Source organism: Thamnophis sirtalis, unplaced genomic scaffold, assembly GCF_051295495.1.
Source record: "Thamnophis sirtalis isolate CommonGarterSnake01/CBP01778 unplaced genomic scaffold, rThaSir2_p1.2 scaffold_3, whole genome shotgun sequence".
NCBI classification, from domain to species: domain Eukaryota; kingdom Metazoa; phylum Chordata; class Lepidosauria; order Squamata; family Natricidae; genus Thamnophis; species Thamnophis sirtalis.
Window position 1 is genome coordinate 71325520 of NW_028261383.1, and position 19249 is coordinate 71344768.

General features: G+C 39.0%; 1 protein-coding gene across 2 annotated transcripts in view; it reads left to right on the top strand.

The window, feature by feature from the left end:
• Positions 1 to 19249, top strand: part of VGLL4 (vestigial like family member 4) — a 93319-nt gene that overhangs the window by 55671 nt on the left and 18399 nt on the right. For both annotated transcript variants that reach the window (XM_087709115.1, XM_087709113.1), the window contains one exon: positions 4390 to 4579. In XM_087709115.1, the coding sequence (XP_087565241.1) occupies positions 4390 to 4579 (190 nt within the window). The remainder of the gene's footprint in view (positions 1 to 4389; positions 4580 to 19249) is intronic.

Below are 19249 nucleotides of genomic sequence, written 5' to 3' on the forward strand. Positions count from 1 at the left end.
AGCCTATGGCTATCAGTAACACGCTACACCGCCAGGGACTCAGATCCTGCAGTGCCAGACGTGTCCCCCTGCTTAAGCCAGTAGATGTCCGGGCCCATCTGAAGTTTGCTAGAGAGCATTTGGATGACCCAGAAGAGGCTTGGGAGAATGTCATATGGTCAGATGAAACTAAAGTAGAACTGTTTGGTAGAAACACAACTCGTCGTGTTTGGAGGAGAGAGAATGCTGAGTTGCATCCAAAGAACACCATACCTACTGTGAAGCACGGGGGTGGCAACATCATGCTTTGGGGCTGTTTCTCTGCAAAGGGACCAGGACGACTGATCCATGTACAGGAAAGAATGAATGGGGCCATGTATCGTGAGATTTTGAGTGCAAACCTCCTTCCATCAGCAAGGGCATTGAAGATGAAACGTGGCTGGGTCTTTCAGCATGACAATGATCCCAAACATACCGCCTGGGCAACGAAGGAGTGGCTTCATAAGAAGCATTTCAAGGTGCTGGAGTGGCCTAGCCAGTCTCCAGATCTCAACCCCATAGAAAACCTTTGGAGGGAGTTGAAAGTCTGTGTTGCCCAGCGACAGCCCCAAAATATCACTGCTCTAGAGGAGATCTGCATGGAGGAATGGGCCAATATACCAGCAACAGTGTGTGCCAACCTTGTGAAGACTTACAGACAACGTTTGACCTCTGTCATTGCCAACAAAGGATATATAACACAGTATTGAGATGAACTTTTGATATTGACCAAATACTTATTTTCCACCATAATTTGCAAAAAAATTCTTTCCAAATCAGACAATGTGATTGTCTGGATTTGTTTTCTCATTTTGTCTCTCATAGTTGAGGTCTACCTATGATGTCAATTACAGGCCTCTCTCACCTTTTTAAGTGGGAGAACCTGCACAATTGGTGGCTGACTTTTTGCCCCAGTGTGTGTGTGTGTGTGTGTGTGTGTGTGTGTGTGTGTGTGTGTGTGTGTGTATGTATGTATGTATGTATGTATGTATGTATGTATGTATGTATGTATATGTATGTAGGGTTTTTTCTTCTATCAAAGCACCTGGTCTGCCCAAATATGGGAGGGAGCATACTGCTTTCCTTTCGCCTTTCAGCCTCACTCCAGGAGCCTTGCAGGTAGTCGCTTATACGACAAACCATTTTGTGTTATACTTTTGCTGATAAAGAAATAAAGGGAGACTAGTATAGATCTATTTCAAGCTGTTTAGCTCTCATCAGCTAGCCATACCCTTGTTGAGATTCGAACTTGGTCTGCTTACATATTAGGCATTTACTGTTAGCTGCCTAATATGTAAGCAGGCCAAGTTCAAATCCCAGCAAGGGTATGGCTAGCTGATGAGAGCTAAACAGCTTGAAATAGATCTATACTAGTCTCCCTTTATTTCTTTATCAGAAAAAACGTAACACATAGAAACACACATGTCAGTTTTTAAAGGGTTTTTTAAAGACTTGTAGATACCAATTGGCAGTGTTGCTGACAACATCACATGTGTGAGTTGCAGCAGAGTCAACTCTTAATGTAAGTTGTAGAATCTAAGAAAGCACATTGCACTGTTTTCTAAATTATTTTGCTTCTTTATAGTAACAGCTAGTTGCCTGTCAAGCATTTATTAACTTTTGATGTTAGCATAGGATAAAATAGGAAAGTGGGAGAGAAATATCAAAGTTAATAATAACTTGTGTATGAACATGGCAGGATGTTCAGATGGGAAACTTGTTTGCCATGGAGTGCCCCGTTTTTCTTTTAACATGTACGTAGAAAGTGGAAAATTACTGTTCAGTTTTGGTGCCAGAGTCTTGAATAGAAGCCATTACTTGTGGTATGTTTATAGGCCACAGTGTATTTGCTAGTTTATATCTTGCTTGCTAAATTGGCAAATGTTTATTTTTACTGGTAAACATAGTGGAGATTAGTCCTGAGTGGTTTCTTTCACAACAAAATTGGGTTTGTTGAGCTTATTAAACAGGGCTCTTTTTATATGTGAGCGGTGCATTGAAATTATGGAATTGCTTTTGCTCGGGTATGATGTGCTGTTGGCCCAGTTCACTTCAATTATATTTTGGAATGGCACTATTTCATGTTTGAAATACGGCTGCAGTATATGACATTGTCCTCTGCACCAGAATATGGTTTGTTTGGTTTTAGCTTCTTAGGTTATATGAATTGAACTGGTTGTGACACTCATAAAAGGTGCAAGCCTCCAGAATCACTTATGTGTAAAGGAAGGAAGGAAGGAAGGAAGGAAGGAAGGAGGGAAGGAGGGAAGGAGGGAGGGATGAAGGAATGTAGGTTGAGAAATCCAACCTACATTTCAAAATCCCATTTGGTTAAGAATGTAAAAAATGTCCCTAAGCAAGTCTATTACCTCTTGGCATAGCTTGCCAAGTGGGGATGTTATAATGCTATTGTTTAGTCGCTGAATCAGGGTGAGTAATCTAAAACTTGTGTCTCCCAAAGCGTTCTAGAACCCCTCTTAACACTTTGCCAAAATGTGCTGCTGAAAATCAGAAAACTGATTTTCTGTTATTTTAAACTTTATTTTTTATTTATTTTGTTTGTTTGTCAAACATGTACAAGATAGCAGGTATATGTATGAACATAAACAAAGGAAGTAAGTACAGATAAATGGGGACAGTAGACAGGGAGGGTAGGCACGCTGGTGCGCTTATGCATGCCCCCTTTACGGACCTCTGAGAAATGGGGTGAGGTCCACAGTAGGCAGTTTGAGGTTGAAGCTGTGAGGGTTTGAGGCTGTAACAACGGAGTTGGGTAGAATATTCCAGGCGTTGACCACTCTGTTGCTGAAGTCGTATTTTCTGCAATCGAGTTTGAAGCGGTTTACCTTGAGTTTGTATCTATTGTTTGCCTGTGTATTATTGTGGTTGAAGCTGAAGAAGTCATTGACAGGTAGGACGTTATAGCAGACAATTTTGTGTACTACGCTTAGGTCAGACCGCAGGCGGTGCAGTTCCAGAATGCCCAAGCCCAGAATTTCAAGCCTGGTGGCATAAGGGATTCTATTGTGAGTAGAGGCGTGGAGTACTCTTCCCGTGAAATACCTCTGGACCCGCTCAATCATGTTAATGCTGATATACAGTGGGGATTCTTGGCAGATGAGCAGTATTCAAGAATCTTGCAAAGATCTTATATGCCGTAGTTAGCAGTACAATGTTACCGAGGAAGAAGCTTCGCAAGATTAGGTTAACAACTCTTAATGCCTTTTTGGCAATGCTGTTACAGTGAGCTCTGGGGCTTAGATCATTTGAGATGAGTACTGTGAGGTCCTTGACAAAGTGAGGCTCATCTACGAGATTGCTTCCGCCCAACTTGTGTTTGGTGTTCTGATTTGTTTTTGCCAATTTGCAGGACAGAGCATTTATTAGTTGAGATTTAGAATTGCCAAAAGCAGGACCATTCTGACACATAGTCAAGGTCACTTTGTAGGTCAGCAGCATTGTTGGCATTCAGGAGCTTTGCAAACACACTTATTATCAATCAGTATCACACGGTTACTTGATATTCTTCTGCAAATCTCACACCTGGCTTCTGACAAGAAAAAATAAGAAAGAGGCAGTAGAGAAATTGTGATCCTGTGATATCTTGCTTAATGGCTGCAGTGGAAGTAAAGCTGTAAGTCCGTCATGGTCATGATGTTAATGCTTTAGTGACAGAGTTGCGGTGGTGATTACACAAGGACCATTTGTAATTGATTGTTTCTATTTTAAATGAATATACTAATTGTAAAATGTATTTATAATGATAATCTCTGCTGTTCTTTCTACAACAGATATATTTTAGAAACTGAATGTTATCAAATTACAGATAGTCTTCAATTTACAACCACAACTGAGCTCAACATTTCTGTTGCTAAGCAAGACAGTTGTTAAGTGAGATTTGCCCCTTTTTATGAACTTTCTTGCCATAGTTGTTAAGTAAATCACTGCAGTTGTTAAGTTAGTAGCATGGTTGTTAAGTGAATCTGGCTTCCCCAGTGACTTTGCTTGTCATAAGGTTGCAAAAGGGGATCACATGACCCTGGGACAAAGCAAACGTCATAATTTTGCCAGTGGCCAAGCATCTAAATTTCGATCACATGATCATGTAAGTCATAAGTATATTAAATTGTCGTAAGTCATTTTTTCAGTGCTGTTGTAACTTTGAATGGTTATTAAATGACTGGTTGTAAGTAGAGAACTACCTGTATAGATTTGTAAAAAATGAATAATTAGCGTATAACTATTCTTTTTAAAGACTGACAAATATAAAACATTTAAAAAAAAAACCTTAAGGAAGGTGATGACTTTATAATGGGTGCCTTTTTAATGTTCCTGGTTTTGTTCCGTCATTCATCTTTGCTTTTTCTCTAGGTGAAGCTGCACTACGAGGAGAGCCCAGGATGCAGTCTCTCCCCATATCTGCTGCTGCGACCAACCATAGGACTGGGCCACCCCCAATCAGTCCTTGCAAAAGGAGGTTCAGCATGGACCAAGGAGAGGATGATCTAGACTGCGAAAAGGAACACGTACCTAAAATGAGTCGATTATTCAGTCCTCATCTGTAAGTTTATCGTTTTCATTTCTGCTGCTCTCATTAAACCCACCAATGCTGTTATTGTTTAGAAAGCAATGTACTCAAGTTTGTTCAAATATTACTCTTCTTTTTTTTTTTGGTTTGAAAAGTGATAATCCAGCAATGAATCACTTTGTTCAGTTGCACAGAGCCAAGATATAGTTGCCTTCCAGAATTGAGGTTGCACTTTATGTTGTACTCAGATAAGTCGGAAACCTTCAGTTTCTTTATGTTGGATGATAATAAATGAGAACACAAAAATGTTGACATGAGAATTTAGTTAATTGCAACAGTGCTCTAACATTATGGTTCTTCCATTGCATTTTACTTTAAGTGTTAGTCTGAAGAGTGGCTGTGTTTTTCTGATGCAGTCTTACAACTGCTTTTAGTTCTGACTTACACGCTAGGTTGAAAACCCAAAACTTCAAAATACCTTGCAGGGGGCCTCCTAATTTCATCATTCAATAAAGCATAAGTTCTGTTCCCCCTTTCCATCCGCAGCATTAGTTCTACTTATTCCTGCTGCTACAAAATGCTTAGCTGTGTTTTAAAATGCTACTTCTGTTTGCTCCCGTGATCCCATATGTGTTAAGTCTTACTACCACTCCGAGAGAAGAAAAATTGTGTGGGTGTGCACATGCGTATACAGACACAGGCCAGGAAACTTAAGAACAGCTGCTGGGCAAGCTGTACACCAACAGCTGGTTTCATAAAGATAGTTTGCTGCATGCTTTCATTCTCCACATGCCAGCAGAGTTTTGTACTGTTTTCTGGAAAAGAAAAAGATGATTTTCCTTCCTGGGCACAGAACTGCGATTGGCCTGAAGAAGAAGCTGAGAGGATTCCTTTCATTCCTTACTAGAGGAAGTGATTGGAGTACTTCAGCCAAGCCAGCTTGATAACTATGTGCTTTCCTGGCTGCCTTAGCCTGACAAGCACTCTGCATTCCTTACATTCTACTCCGCTTGGGGATTGTTGTGTTCAGTCATAAAATGTAGACTGAGTATTTCTCTTCAAATAAATCGCAGAAGCCTTAGTCAGAAGCCTGCAGACTGCAGGCTTGGAATGCGTGACTAATAAAAGCTTCAGTATTTTAAAAAAAAAAACTCGTAGAGAGTGAAAAGTGCCCTCCCCCCCTTTCCTGTTTTATATACAATCAGTTAATTGCTTTAAATTGTTGCTTGATTTATTATCTTAATGTTTCTTTCGACTGCCACCTCACTTTATATAGGAAAATTTACATACAGTTGTATTATCGTAGAATTTGATGACTTTGGAATCAATGAAAGTAAATAATAATAATAATAAAGGTATGCAGAATGTATCATTTAATACACATACATGGAGTTTGATAAGCTAAAATCACCTAGTATTTTGAAGTTTATTTGTGTGTGAAGCCATAAAATTGAATTCCACTCAGTGACATGTATCTCATTTTCATGAATATTTCATGAATATTCAGATTTACAAAAAAAAAATCAAGTTTTATAGCACTTTCAGAAGTTATTGTAGTGTTCTTATTTGTATCTTTTTCTATGGCTTTTGGCAGAGTTGTTTAAAAAAAATTAAGAGATCAGGTCAAATGTACAAAAAATAAACAGTATTATGCTTGGCAACACCCAGATACAGTTTGGCTGTGATTAATATTTTTATGTTCTTTGTGTTGCATTTGTAGGAAAGGGAGAAAAGCTATGCTGCCATGATTTAAGAGCATTGCAAATTACAGATGAATTGGAGAGTAGTATTTTTGTTTGGCTCTATTATAAGAAATCTTACATAGCACAAGTTATTTATTAGCACTGCAAGAAAACAAGCAAGCTCAGAGAGCACCAATGACCCCACAAGTTATTTATTGTTTATTTTCTAATGTCTTTAGCTGAATGTTTCATATTGAATTTCCAGCGAAGGAAATTTCATTCAGATAAAGTTGTATCATTGTAGCTATATCTGAACGAAATTTCCTTCCCTTCTTAATAATACTAAAACCTGTGGGGGTAGCCAGTGAAGTAGAAGGGTGGAGGATCAAGGGGATCAAAATGATCCATGTCTTCATCCAATATTTCAACTATTTTAAGATGTAAGTTTGACCATAAGATGCATGAGTTTGAATAGGAATGGAATATTTTTCCATAAAGAAGAGCCGAGGTGGCGCAGTGGTTAGAGTGCAGTACTGCAGGCCACTGCAGTTCAGCGGTTCAAATCTCACCGGCTCAAGGTTGACTCAGCCTTCCATCCTTCCGAAGTGGGTGAAATGAGGACCTAGACTGTGGGGGCAATATGCTGACTCTGTAAACTGCTTAGAGAGGGCTGAAAGCCCTATGAAGCGGTATATAAGTCTAACTGCTATTGTTATCATCTAAAATTGGCAGTGGCATTTGACTGTATTGGGCATATTTGGGATCAGTTTATCCTATGGTATTTCAGAAACTCTCAACTAGGTAGTTTAATATTTATCCTTTGATATTAACTAAATTAACTTATGACGATTTATTAATTTGTTAGCTGTTAATGCAAGTTTGTCACCTTAAAGTGATAAGAGTAGCTGACAGTGGCTGTTGTGACCACTGAAGGAAAACGCAAATTATCTAAGATGCTGGCCTCATTTAGGTTCCATGTTTCATTTCCAATGGAAAGAGAATAATCAGGGATTTTCCAAATAGTGACCACACATACTTCTGGGCTTCTAAGTCTTCCCCAATCTTATGCTCCACTGGCATATTGTATGTCAATGCCCCAAATCATTAGCAACTATTGATACTTCCGAAAGGCACCAGTTCAGGTAATATTACTGTAAACTTCAATTTATTTTCATTTGTTTTTTAGCCTATGATCCACCCCTTCTCCTACAAAAAGGCAAGCTGGAAAATGTTAATGGTCTTTCTAAAATATCAGAGCTTTCGGACTAAAGATGAATTATTTATTCTGCTAATCTGCCATGTATTCCTTCAATTATGACAATTCACTTAGCAACAGTTCAAAATTATGATATTACACACACAAACACACACACACAAAAGTACTTACAACCTGGTCCCGAAGTTACATATGTTGCAGTACCATGGCCTTACAACTGACTGCAACATGCCCCCTGCCTATTTCCCACCCCCCATCCTGCCCCACTGGGTCCCCAAGGGCATGGGCCTGCTTTGCTAGTCCACAGGTTTTCATGTGCTTCCCCCCACTCCGTTACCAATCGTTCACTTCACTTTCAAAGATTCTCAGAGCTAAAGATATCAAGGTAGGAAAGATCAGGCTAGGTCACAATGGAAGAAAAATGGCCATCTTTTTGCAGTTGCTAGTGCAGCTATTTCCTTCCATTGCTAAATGCTAGCCTTCTCTTCCCCTCCACCATTAGTCTTACATTAGCAGTGTAATGTAAGGTGGGGGAGGGAAGGCATGCAGCAATGGAAGACTTCCCTTTCCTACAAGCTTCTCTCCTCTTCACAAAAGTGCCTTTGCATCCTTACGCACGATTCTTCCCTTCGCAAAGAGGTAAATATGTATGTGTATGTATGTGTGCACGTGTGCATCATTACATACACTTGTCTTTTCTGCCACATGGCCCATCCTATTCTCCTTTCCTACCCTGATATCTTGAGCTTGGACATCTTTAAAATGTAAGTGATGATAGCGATTGGTATGGAGAAGGCCCAAGAGCTGTGGGGACCCCAAGGTGTGGGAAGCACAGCATGAGATACCTCATTGAGTGGAGTATAGGTGGTCGGTGGCAGGTGGTCTTGTTTTTGCACTCCCCCCCCCTCCAGTCTTCTCCATCCCTGAGGTACACAATATGCACTTAACAACCTGGGCATTCAATTAACAAATAGCCTTGGGTGGAGCAGGGATTGGGGCTCGTTCACTTAACGTGATACATCCTCCTGGGTTACAACCATAATGGACAGACTCCATTATGCTTGTAACATGAGATCTACCTGAAAAACCCAATAATACCTACTGATTTTATTGTTAATTTAACTTGCTCTCCAGTATCCATAATACAACTTTGAGGTCCTATTAAACTTTCCCAAGTTTTGAAATATTATTTCTTTTGGTTGGTAGTTATGCCCTGTGCAAATGTTTATCAAGTGAAAAATTAAAAACCCATACCAACACCCCCTCCTTAATTGCAGAATGTCTGCAGTTTTATACATCTGGTCCAGTTTATTTTAGGTTGAAAGTATCTGGAGGTTGCTGTGCCAGTGGAATGCTAATTATGTGTTGTCTCTTAAAGTTTAAACTGAGGTCTCAGGCCTGACTTATGTTGTATGCATTTTTCATTTGTTAGATCAGAGGTATTTTCTCCTTTTCATAGTTTAGCTGAAAACAAGGCTCCCTTTATCCTTAGAGGGAGCTCTTAATAGCTGACCTCAGCCTTTCCACAGGAGGTATTATTTCTGCCTTAAAAGTCTTCTATGCGGAGCTTTATCATTCTTCCTCAGGTCATTTTCCTCAGGTTAAGAAATAGACAAACAACAGCAAATGTAAAGGTAACAATATTACTTCAGACTTTTTGAACTTTTAAATAGGACCTTTTTAGTTTAGTTTATTGGATTATATTGTTTGTATGTTTTTATGCATTCATATGAATTTATCGGGTCTATGACAACTCACCATAGCCAGCTGGCTGTGGCCAACTCAACATAGGCAACTCGCCACAGTCAACTTGCCATGCCAACTTGCTGTAGCCAACTCGCCACAGGAGAACTTGCCATGGTCAACTCAACATGGGACAACTCACTGTGGAACAAGAGTTATCAAAGAAATGGTGGAATAGAATCATTAAAGGATGCAACAGGAAGGACAGAACAAAATGTGAATGACAAAAATTAAAATATTTTTTATTTATTTTAAATAATTAATTGAATTGTTAAATTGTTCTATGGCGAGTTGTCCCGCAGTGAGTTGGTCATGCTGAATTGGCAATGGTGAGTTATCCTGCGGGAGTTGACCATGGTGAGTTTGCTATGGTGAGTTGGTCATGGCGAGTTGGCCTCAGCTAGTTGTCCCATTCCAAATTTATCTACCTCCTGGTTCTCCATTTGGTTTGCAGTAGAAAATTGTTAGCTACTAATTATCAATAATGAGATTTATTAATCATAATGGTTGTGTCAAAGCAGAATTTAGAATTTATGTAATTTTATCGTAAAACAATCTGAATCCTTTTTATTGATTTCAAGATTTTAATGTATATAAAACTTATGTAGCAGTTCCTTGGAGATTTTTTTTGTGGAGAAGATTTAGCACTGATCTGACTTATAACTCCCATATTTTCTGACATAAATGGATCATGATATATTTTCCCGAATGTTATACTGTACTACAAAGGATAGTTAGATAGATGGAAATTTGGAATGGCTGTATTCTGAACAAGGCTCTTGGGATACTGTTAAGGCAACAGTAGTTTAATAAAGTGACAAAATCAAGTACTGTTTTGTTGTTTTATGTGTTTAAATGTTTACTCCTGGTTACTCCAATTGAACTGACTTAGTCAATTGCTATGAAATTGTTTTTATTATTAGGGCAATAGGCTGCAAAACTCCAAATTCTACTAAGGAAAGAGGTACATATTTTTTGGAAGCACAGAGGTACATATTTTTTACAGACAGATTCCATAGTCTTGATGTTTTTCATTTACACTGTTAAGAAAATGAAATATAAACCTCCAAAATCTGCATTTATGAAGGTAGAAGGAATCATAGGCTATATTTTCATGAGGCCTGATTTCAATGTAGTGCATTGGACACAATATAGAGCAGTGATGGCAAACCTTTTTCTTTATGGCATGCCAAAATTGTACACACGCGATATTACACGCGCACACATGCCCACACCAATTCAATCCTCCCTGTCCACCTGTGCATGCGCGCACCACCCTCCAGGCTCTGGAGGCTTTCCTGAAGCCTGGGGAGGACGAAAACGGCCTCTCCCAGAGGCCCTCCAGAAGCCAGAAACGGATTGTTTCTGAACTTCCAGTTGGCCTGTTGGAGCCGTTTTTTGCCCTCCCCAGGCTTCAAGAAAGCCTATCTGAAGGCTGGGGAAGGCGATAAATATCCACAAGGGGCTAACTGGAAGTTTGGGAAGGCTGAAAATCAGCTGTCTGGCATGCACATGCATGCCATAGGTTCACCATCATGGATATAGAGGCTTAATCTGCACATTACACTATTAAAAGAAATCTACCTGGTCAGAAAATCATAATTTCCTTAATCGTGGAAATGGTAAGCAAATTTTAAAAACATTTTCTTTATTTGAGAATAAAATGTTCATTAGGTTATGAGGCCCTTAACATGATCAATATGAGCACATGGCTTCACAAATATATTCCCTCTGGCCTTAGTTTGAAAGCTGGAGATTTGGCGAAATGCATTTTCTGAAAAGACCTGAAAAGATTGAGGTTGAATATATTTCAAAACTGCTATTTTGTTAATTAAACTGTTCTTAACTAATGACTCAATTAGGAATTTTTTGTTTTATTCTGAATATCTGTCCATGAGATTTTTTTTTTAATTTTACAATCCTCTTGGCTTCAGACATGTTGAAAAATTGGCACACACACTCTTTTCCGTTGTTCTGATAGACTTAGAGATTATGGAAGGCAGGGAGTTTATATCTCATGAATGAATTGTGTATACAGTTCCTTTGCTTGCCAGTTAAGTGGATTGAATAGCATATATTTTCTACCTTGTTTATCCCCAAGTCCTATTCATAGCTAACTACAAGTGAAGTAACTTGATTCCTATACACATTTTGGACTACAGCTCCTTCAATCCCTTTGTTTTCCAATCTACCTGGCATTCATGGGGATCAAAGTCCACAACATCTGGAAGGCATCAAGTTGCCAACCATGTCCTACAGTGGTAAAATAAAGGGTCATTGGAAAGATGGCACTTGGATTTGGTATATACAGTATATATAATTACTTTCTTCTCAGTGTACACTGTGAATGTAGTAGAACACATCTGCTGATTTGCTTTCTAATACAGCAGTGAAATTAAAAGCAAACTATTCAGTTACAATATTTAATTTAACTGTCTAAGTCCTTATGTTTATACCATTCATTTGTCTATTATACAATAGATATATGTATACAAGAAAAAAACGAAGTACTATGCCTAGTATTTAAATCAGTACATGCATAACTATGCTGTTCATGTTCTCTGTAATAATCCATAATAAGGTTAGTAAAAACTTGGGGCATCACATATGTGTTCTTTTTATTTTAATTTTATTAGAATTCTTAAACATAATAATATATTAAATATAGTTAAACATATAAAATGAATAAGGTAAAGGTTCCCCACGCACATATGTGCTAGTCATTCCCGAATCTAGGGGGTGATACTCATATCTGTTTCAAAGATGTCTCTGTCCAAAGATGTCTCTGTGGCCATGTGGCCAGCATGACTAAACACTGAAGGCACATAGAACGCTGTTACCTTTCCACCAAAGGTGATTCCTATTTTTCCACTTGCATTTTACATGCTTTTGAACTGCTAGGTTGCCAGAAGCTGGGACAAGTAACCAGAGCTCACTCCATTATGCGGCACTAGGGATTCGAACTGCCAACTTTCTTATCGACAAGAGCTCAGTGTCTTAGCCACTGAGCTACCTTTTTATAAAAGTGAATACAAATTACAAAAATAAAAATATAGTGCAGACAATAGATAGAAAAAGAGATGGATGGATGGATGGATGGATGGATGGATGGATGGATGGATGGATAGAGATAGATAGATAGATAGATAGATAGATAGATAGATAGATAGATAGATAGATAGATAGATAGATGATAGATAGATAGATAGATAGATAGATAGATAGATATAGCAGAAGAAAAGAACTATTTAAAGAAGACTTCCTCTTTGTCACAACAAATGTGAACAATTTTAATAACTAGTCACCTGTTCTTAAAATACAACAAAAAAGCCTCTTCATCCCATATCTCATCTCCTCTCTATATATAGATCCTTACAATCTTGACATTCAGTCCTGGTCAGCAAAAGTTCATTAAGGGTTGCCAGAAATAGCAACATATCTATTTTAATCTTGATCAAATAAACCCACTTTACATTCCTTTCTTTTATTTTTAACAATATTGATCTTTAATCTCTTCAAATAACATTCTAGAACTTGTTTTCCTTTCATTTTTTGTCCCTTTTCACATATTGGAAATATTTCAGAGATATCATCATACAACCATAGATTCTTAGTATGTTATTTTTTCTAGATGGAAATTTATAATTTAGCACATTAAATTAATGTTTTGCCAGTTTTTTCTGAAAAGCATTTATTTTAAAATATTGCTATGATGGCGATTTTCTTTGAATCTGCTTTTATACAGCTACAAATCAGTTTTTCATTTTTCCCCAAATATGGAAAAGTTGTGTGTTCTCCGCTGTGACAGCATACGTATCTATCTTTATGTTATGATGGGTGAGCGGAGAATGCAAAGAAACTTGTAACTCTGTAATTGAAAACTATTTCCTTGAACATAGGTCAGACCAGTTCCCCCCAAAACCTCTGCTTTTTATCACCATTAATATAACTGACTCTTATCTGAAAATGGCTTCCTTCATTTTTTTTTCTTTTAACTTAAAACTGCCTTGTCTAGTGTTTTTAACCCTACTTCAATATTCTGTTTCATCAACAAAGGGACTACTAATTTCCTTCTAGGGTTAGAGGGCCAAGAAGTCTCCTCAAATGGATGACAGGCAGAAATTCAGTTGGTGCAACTTTTCCTGGGGCAACAGCATCTGTTTTGCATGACTTCATCTGCCTGACAGTCAGTACTTCAGCCAGTGTCAAAGGCCTAGGAAGTTTTTCATTTAGACATTATATACAAAATTCCATTCTTGTGCAGTTTCGCCTCCTGAAAAAGAATATAAAAAGGGGATCTTTATTCCAGGGGTGGAAAGATTAGACAATAGAGTTGGCTTTAATATTAATTTTGTAGTCTTGACTTTCCTCGTCATTTCTTCATAAGCTTAATTGCTAATGAAAATATATATTGTTATGCAGGAAGGACAGATTTCCTGAATTTCCTTTCACATATACTTTTAATGAGTCAACGGAAATCAAGTCACAAATAACCCTCAAAGTCTGCTTCTTAGGCAACAGAAAGGAAGTGGAACAGCATGGATGTCATAACTATTTCAACTAGGGATTATTTTCTGCCAGGGAAATCTGAATCTCCTTGAGCAAGCATGTAAGAAAGGGAAAAAAAATCTCACAAATACTGAGCTGCTCAGTGGGATAATAATATTTCACCAATTACAGATTTCCTACTGGAACTATGATATGAGAAGGACTTAATTTAAATGACAGCCAAACTTGCTGTTTACTCATTGGGGGTCTTCTGTGGACCCCATATTGTTTAAAGAGAAGGCAGATGTTTTAAACAGATGGAGATAAAAGCATACAACATTTTAAAAAATGTCTTCAACTAAGAGTAGAAGTGAAATGTCGATGGATTTGGAAGAAAAATCTTGGCAGCCATAAACCTCAATTTGATATTTTTAGGCCAGTCACTCCTGCAATTGCAGAGTAGATGGAAAAGAAGAGGAAAGAGATTATATCTAGGTCAGGGGTGTCAAACTCACATCGTCACGGCAGTGTCATGTGACATATTGGGACTTTCCCCCTCCCTTCGCTAAAATAGGCGTGAGCGTGGCCAGCGCATGACACATCCAGCCTATGGGCTGGAATTTGACAGCCCTGATCTAGGTGCTTCTATCAACTTTTCTTGCCAGTAACTAACTTTCTTTTCTAACTCTTCAACAAAAGAAAGGTGTCTTTTGACCAGTGGTGCAGCTCACTTGGACCGACTTGGGAGCCAGAGAAATCAGTTATGAAATCAGCAGAGAAAGACCCAGAGGGGGCAGGGGCCACAAATACTTTTCAGAAGAATATTAGATACTAGAATCCGGGGTATCCATTCTTCATATTTTAAAACTATTTATGTTGATACTGCAAAAAGCTGGAGATAACATTTCATACACTTACTTTAATATTTTCTTAATAAAGTATCATTGTGTTAAATAACAAAATGCTTAATGTTATCAGAATAGTAGCAAAATTAATTTTAGTTAAGTCAGCTTAAAATATAAAATGTTGTGTACACAAAGTGTATTTTTTTCTGAATGAATGCTGTTCTTTTATAAACTAATAAACTATATCTAAGCAGTCTCCCATCCCAAATAGACTAAATCTATTTGTTTACTTGCTCCTTTTATTTTGATGGATCCAGAGCTTATGATCCAGTGGTGGGTTCTGATACGGTGCAACCGGTACGGTGCAACGGGCTGGGCGTCCACCACATGCACGCGCATAGCGCACGCATGCATACTTACCGCCCGCAATGCTCCAGCTGCTCGGAGGAGCGTTGCGCAGGCGCCATACACGCCGTGCACGGGAGCCCCGATCGGCTCAAATACAGGTAAGGGCGGTGGGCAGGTGCGTGAGCCCTCTGGAGCACTGTACCGGAACGGTACCTGGTGCTCCCAGCAGGCACCGGTATGCCTGTCCCGGGACGTACCAGTCGTTTCCCACCACTCTTATGATCCCATTTGAGATCTGGGCATTTTACAGCCCTGGAGCCACATCAGGAAGTCTGGCTGTCCCTGTCTGGCCTACATGAGGTTAATTGGAAATTAGAAATCAAATGTAAATGCACACAATACAACTGCATTGCTTTTATTTTGAAGTTGGCTGCTATTTTTTTCCCCAATCTACGTATTTGTGTGTGTTCCTACACACCTTCACAGTAATGTATTGGTTCTTTTGGTTTGGCCCTAACAACAGTCTCAGTTTTTCAAGTGACCCCTTGGGAAAATTAATTGCCCACCCCTGTCCTATAAGTACAGGGGTTTAGCTAAGTAATTTATTTTAAAATTATAGTTTAGATTTTGTGACTGTGAAGGAAAAGTTTTAAATTTGTTACTTTTGTTCAGCTATTTCCCAGATGTTTCCTGCAGTTTGACAGATGTACCATTTACCAGAGAGTTCTCCTCTTGAGAGTTAGAATGTTATGGACACAGTTGCTATAGACAATGGCTATAAAATCAGTATCTGGAATACATGCGTACATTTACTTTTAGTTGAATAAGGTTTCTTCCCAGGCTACAAATGATTTGATTTTCTTTTTTAATATTACAACCTACTACATGCTCCTCATACAAAAACACTACCATTGATTCTCTTTCAAACTGCCAGTTATTAATCTATTCAAGACAATAAATTTCTCCGAGTAGTTTTGATTTTTATTACAATTCAGTACTGCAAATATTGATTTTCTGATCAGTGTTAGCAATTCTATCCTTTCATAAGTCCATCTGAAATTAAAATTCAGAAGGTGCAATATATCTGTACCTTTGTTGGCCTTGCAGGTTTGGATATGATTAATACTTGGATGGGAAGCCAGGAGGAAATCTCAGAGCTGTAAGATAGATTTGGAAGTTGAAAAAAGCCATCCTGAAGAAAGCAAATCACTTCCATCCTGTGGCCAAGAAAACTACATGGAAAGGAGCTGCCTAGTTTGATCTGAAGTAGATCTTGTTCATACATTTGTGTGTGTGTGTGTGTGTGTGTGTGTGTGTGTGTGTGTGTTTTATCAAAAGTTGTTAAATCGGAGATGTTATGTGGCATTCGCTTGACTGTTTAAATTCTAAAGTAAGTCCCAGAACACTTTAGTTCTTCATTTTCTACAACTTTCTCTGTTTATGGTCTCAGCAATTCTTGCTTACAGACAAATTATATTTCTTGCAGATCTTCCAATGCACCATGATGGTTGCTACATTGCAATGCCATTGTTTGTAGTTAGTCTCTGCCATTTTCTTGCAGCAGCTAACTAGGTTTCCCGCTGTTTCTTCAACCACTTTGCAAAAGCGGCACTTGCTGTCTGTTGCTGCCTTCTCATTTCTGGCTTTGTATGCATTTGTTCTTAAGGCTTGGTTTTGTGTAGCTAGAATTAGCACCTCTGTTATTTTATTCAACTTTCCTGCACTTAGCCCGTGCCAGATTTTCTTGTTATGTGCTTTGCCTGCTAATTTATTTTTTTTATGTACTAATTTAATGCTTTGCCTTGCCATTTCTCTTTTCTATTACTATTATTATTTCTACTCTGCTGGAGCCCCTATCTTTTCAGGGAAATGTATAATGTGTGAAACATATTTACCTTCCTCTGTTGGTATAAATGACTGGATAGGACCTTTCAATCCTGATGACATTATTTAGCTTCAAAAATTTTAGTAACCTCTGCCCGGTTGCAGGGTGGGTGTGGCCATGGTGGGCATTGCCTAGTCAGCCTCCTGCACCATGGGTGGGAGGGGATAGTCACCTTCCCCAGGCTCCGGAGGCTTTCCTTGAGCCTCTGGGAAGGTGAAATCTGCTTCCCCCATGCTCCGGAAGCTCTCCAAAGGACCTCTGGAGGCGGGAAATGGGCCAGGTTCCAGTCTTCAGGAACTTCCAGGAGGCCCATTTTCTCCCTCCCCAAGCCTTAGCTTGGGCCCTGCACTTACCTCACATCCAAAATGGGCTGCGTGGAGATTCCAGGGAGGGGTGGGGTGGGGCCGAGTCAGCCAGGGGTAGGATTTGGAGGTTCTCCAAATGGGCCACAATGTTAGCTATGGGTTCTCCCTAACCCAGGCAAACCCGTAGCAACCCACCCCTGGTTTTAGGCCACCTTATAAAGTGATAAAGTAACTCAAGGTGGTGAACATATAATACTCCTTCCTCCTCCTGTTTTCCCATCAACAGCAATTCTGTGAGGTGGGTTGTGCTGAGAGAGAGTGATCAACCCAAAATCACCCAGCTTTCATGCTTAAGGTGGAATACTAGAATTCTCAGCCTTATGGTTTCTACTTTGTGCCTTAACCACTAGATCAAACTGACTATTTCCCTAACATTTTGCAAGAATATATCAGGCTTGATATAAAACAGATAAATACATACTTTGAAAAATGGGCATCAGATGAGAACAGTTATTCTTCCAAATGCTATTCAGGCTTATTATTCTCTGAGGACACTGAGGACAACAAGGTTAAATATTCTTCTAGAAACAATATAGAAATAGTTCAGGAGAATAGACATAATGTGCTACCTATACAGTGTTATCTATTACGTTTATGGCTTCCCAACCTCTTCCCTAGGTCAATTTGTATTGATTTACTAGCGGTAATGCTAGATTAATGCCATTTTCTTATTTTTGCAGAAATTCCCACAACTATACAGGTAGTCCTCTGTTATATCTCCGCGGGTGTTACGGCCGTGGAATGTCAGCTGACATCAAGAGATTCCTGATTGGTCAAGACGCAGCAAGCCTTCGGCGGGAAAAACAGCATTCGTTGATTGGTTGCCATTTGACAGCTATGGTATAAATAGCTAGTATCGTTCCGTAAGATCTTCTGAGAGGATAATCATAGGATTCAAATCCCATCCTAGTCGCCACTTTTGTAGTGGATTCTGCAAGTAATAATGACTGAGGCGACTGGTGCAAGCAACTAAACTTTATTGTTAACAACTCTGAAAGAGAACAGGCAAAACGGAACAATGCGATCTTGTTTGACAGCTATTTATACCATAGCTGTCAAATGGGCAACCAATCAACGAACCCTGTTTTTCCCGCCGAGGGCTTGCTGCATCTTGACCAATCAGGAGTCTTTTGCTGCCAGCTGACATTTCGCGGCTGTAGCAGCCTCGGGAATGTAACATCCTCGACTTACGATCATTCATTTAGCAACTGTTCAAAGTTCAAATACTGAGGAGTGATTTGTGGGTGGTCCTGACACTTGCCACCGTTGTAGCATCGCCAAGGTCATGGAATTGCAGTTTAGATGCCTAGCAACTGACATGTGTTTGCAATGGTTGCGGCTTCCTGGAGTCGCGGGATTGCCATTTGCAAACTTTCCAGGTAGACAAGCAACGTCAATGGGGGAAACCCTATTCACTTAATGTCCATATTATTTGTTTAGTGGCTGTAGCAGAAAAAGTCATAAAAGGACCTGGCCATGTAATGACTCACCTAGCTGTTGCTTAGTAATGGAAGTTCTGGTCCCAATCATGGCCATAAGATGAGGGTTACAGTGCTCTTCTGATTTTTAAAAAGGCGGTATAAGTGATTGTTCCCTTATGTACAATAAATTTATTTTGCAGTGAAGCCTGAGGAGGACTGTTTGGTAGCAACATTCTTGGTAACTTATATGCAAATTGATCCTACTTAATGTAGATTGCAATTGTGTACATCAGCTCTTCTTGGAGTTACAGCTGAGCAAGCAGTGTCTCTAACTTGTTCTTAATCACTGCTGTATTACATTAATCCATGCTGGAAGATATATGTCCTCAGCAAGGTTAAGGCTGCCATAGTTGGACTGCAAAAGTCCACATTTTGACCGGAGATTTCTGTATCTTTCCTGATATCTAAGGGTCATCCAATATATTTTCCTCCCAAGCAAGGGTTGTGTCTGGGGGTTGCAATGCCTAAGATGAATACTCATCCCATTTTTTTTCAATTTACTTTAGAAATATTATTTTTGATAGGTTTGGTTGTTTATATTAGCCTTTTCAAGAGGAAGAAATATTGCCTTGAATTTACAAATATACTCTTAACAGTGTATGGCGTAGCTTCCTTTCCTGAAAGTACAATATAGTTTTCCTTCCTTCCTT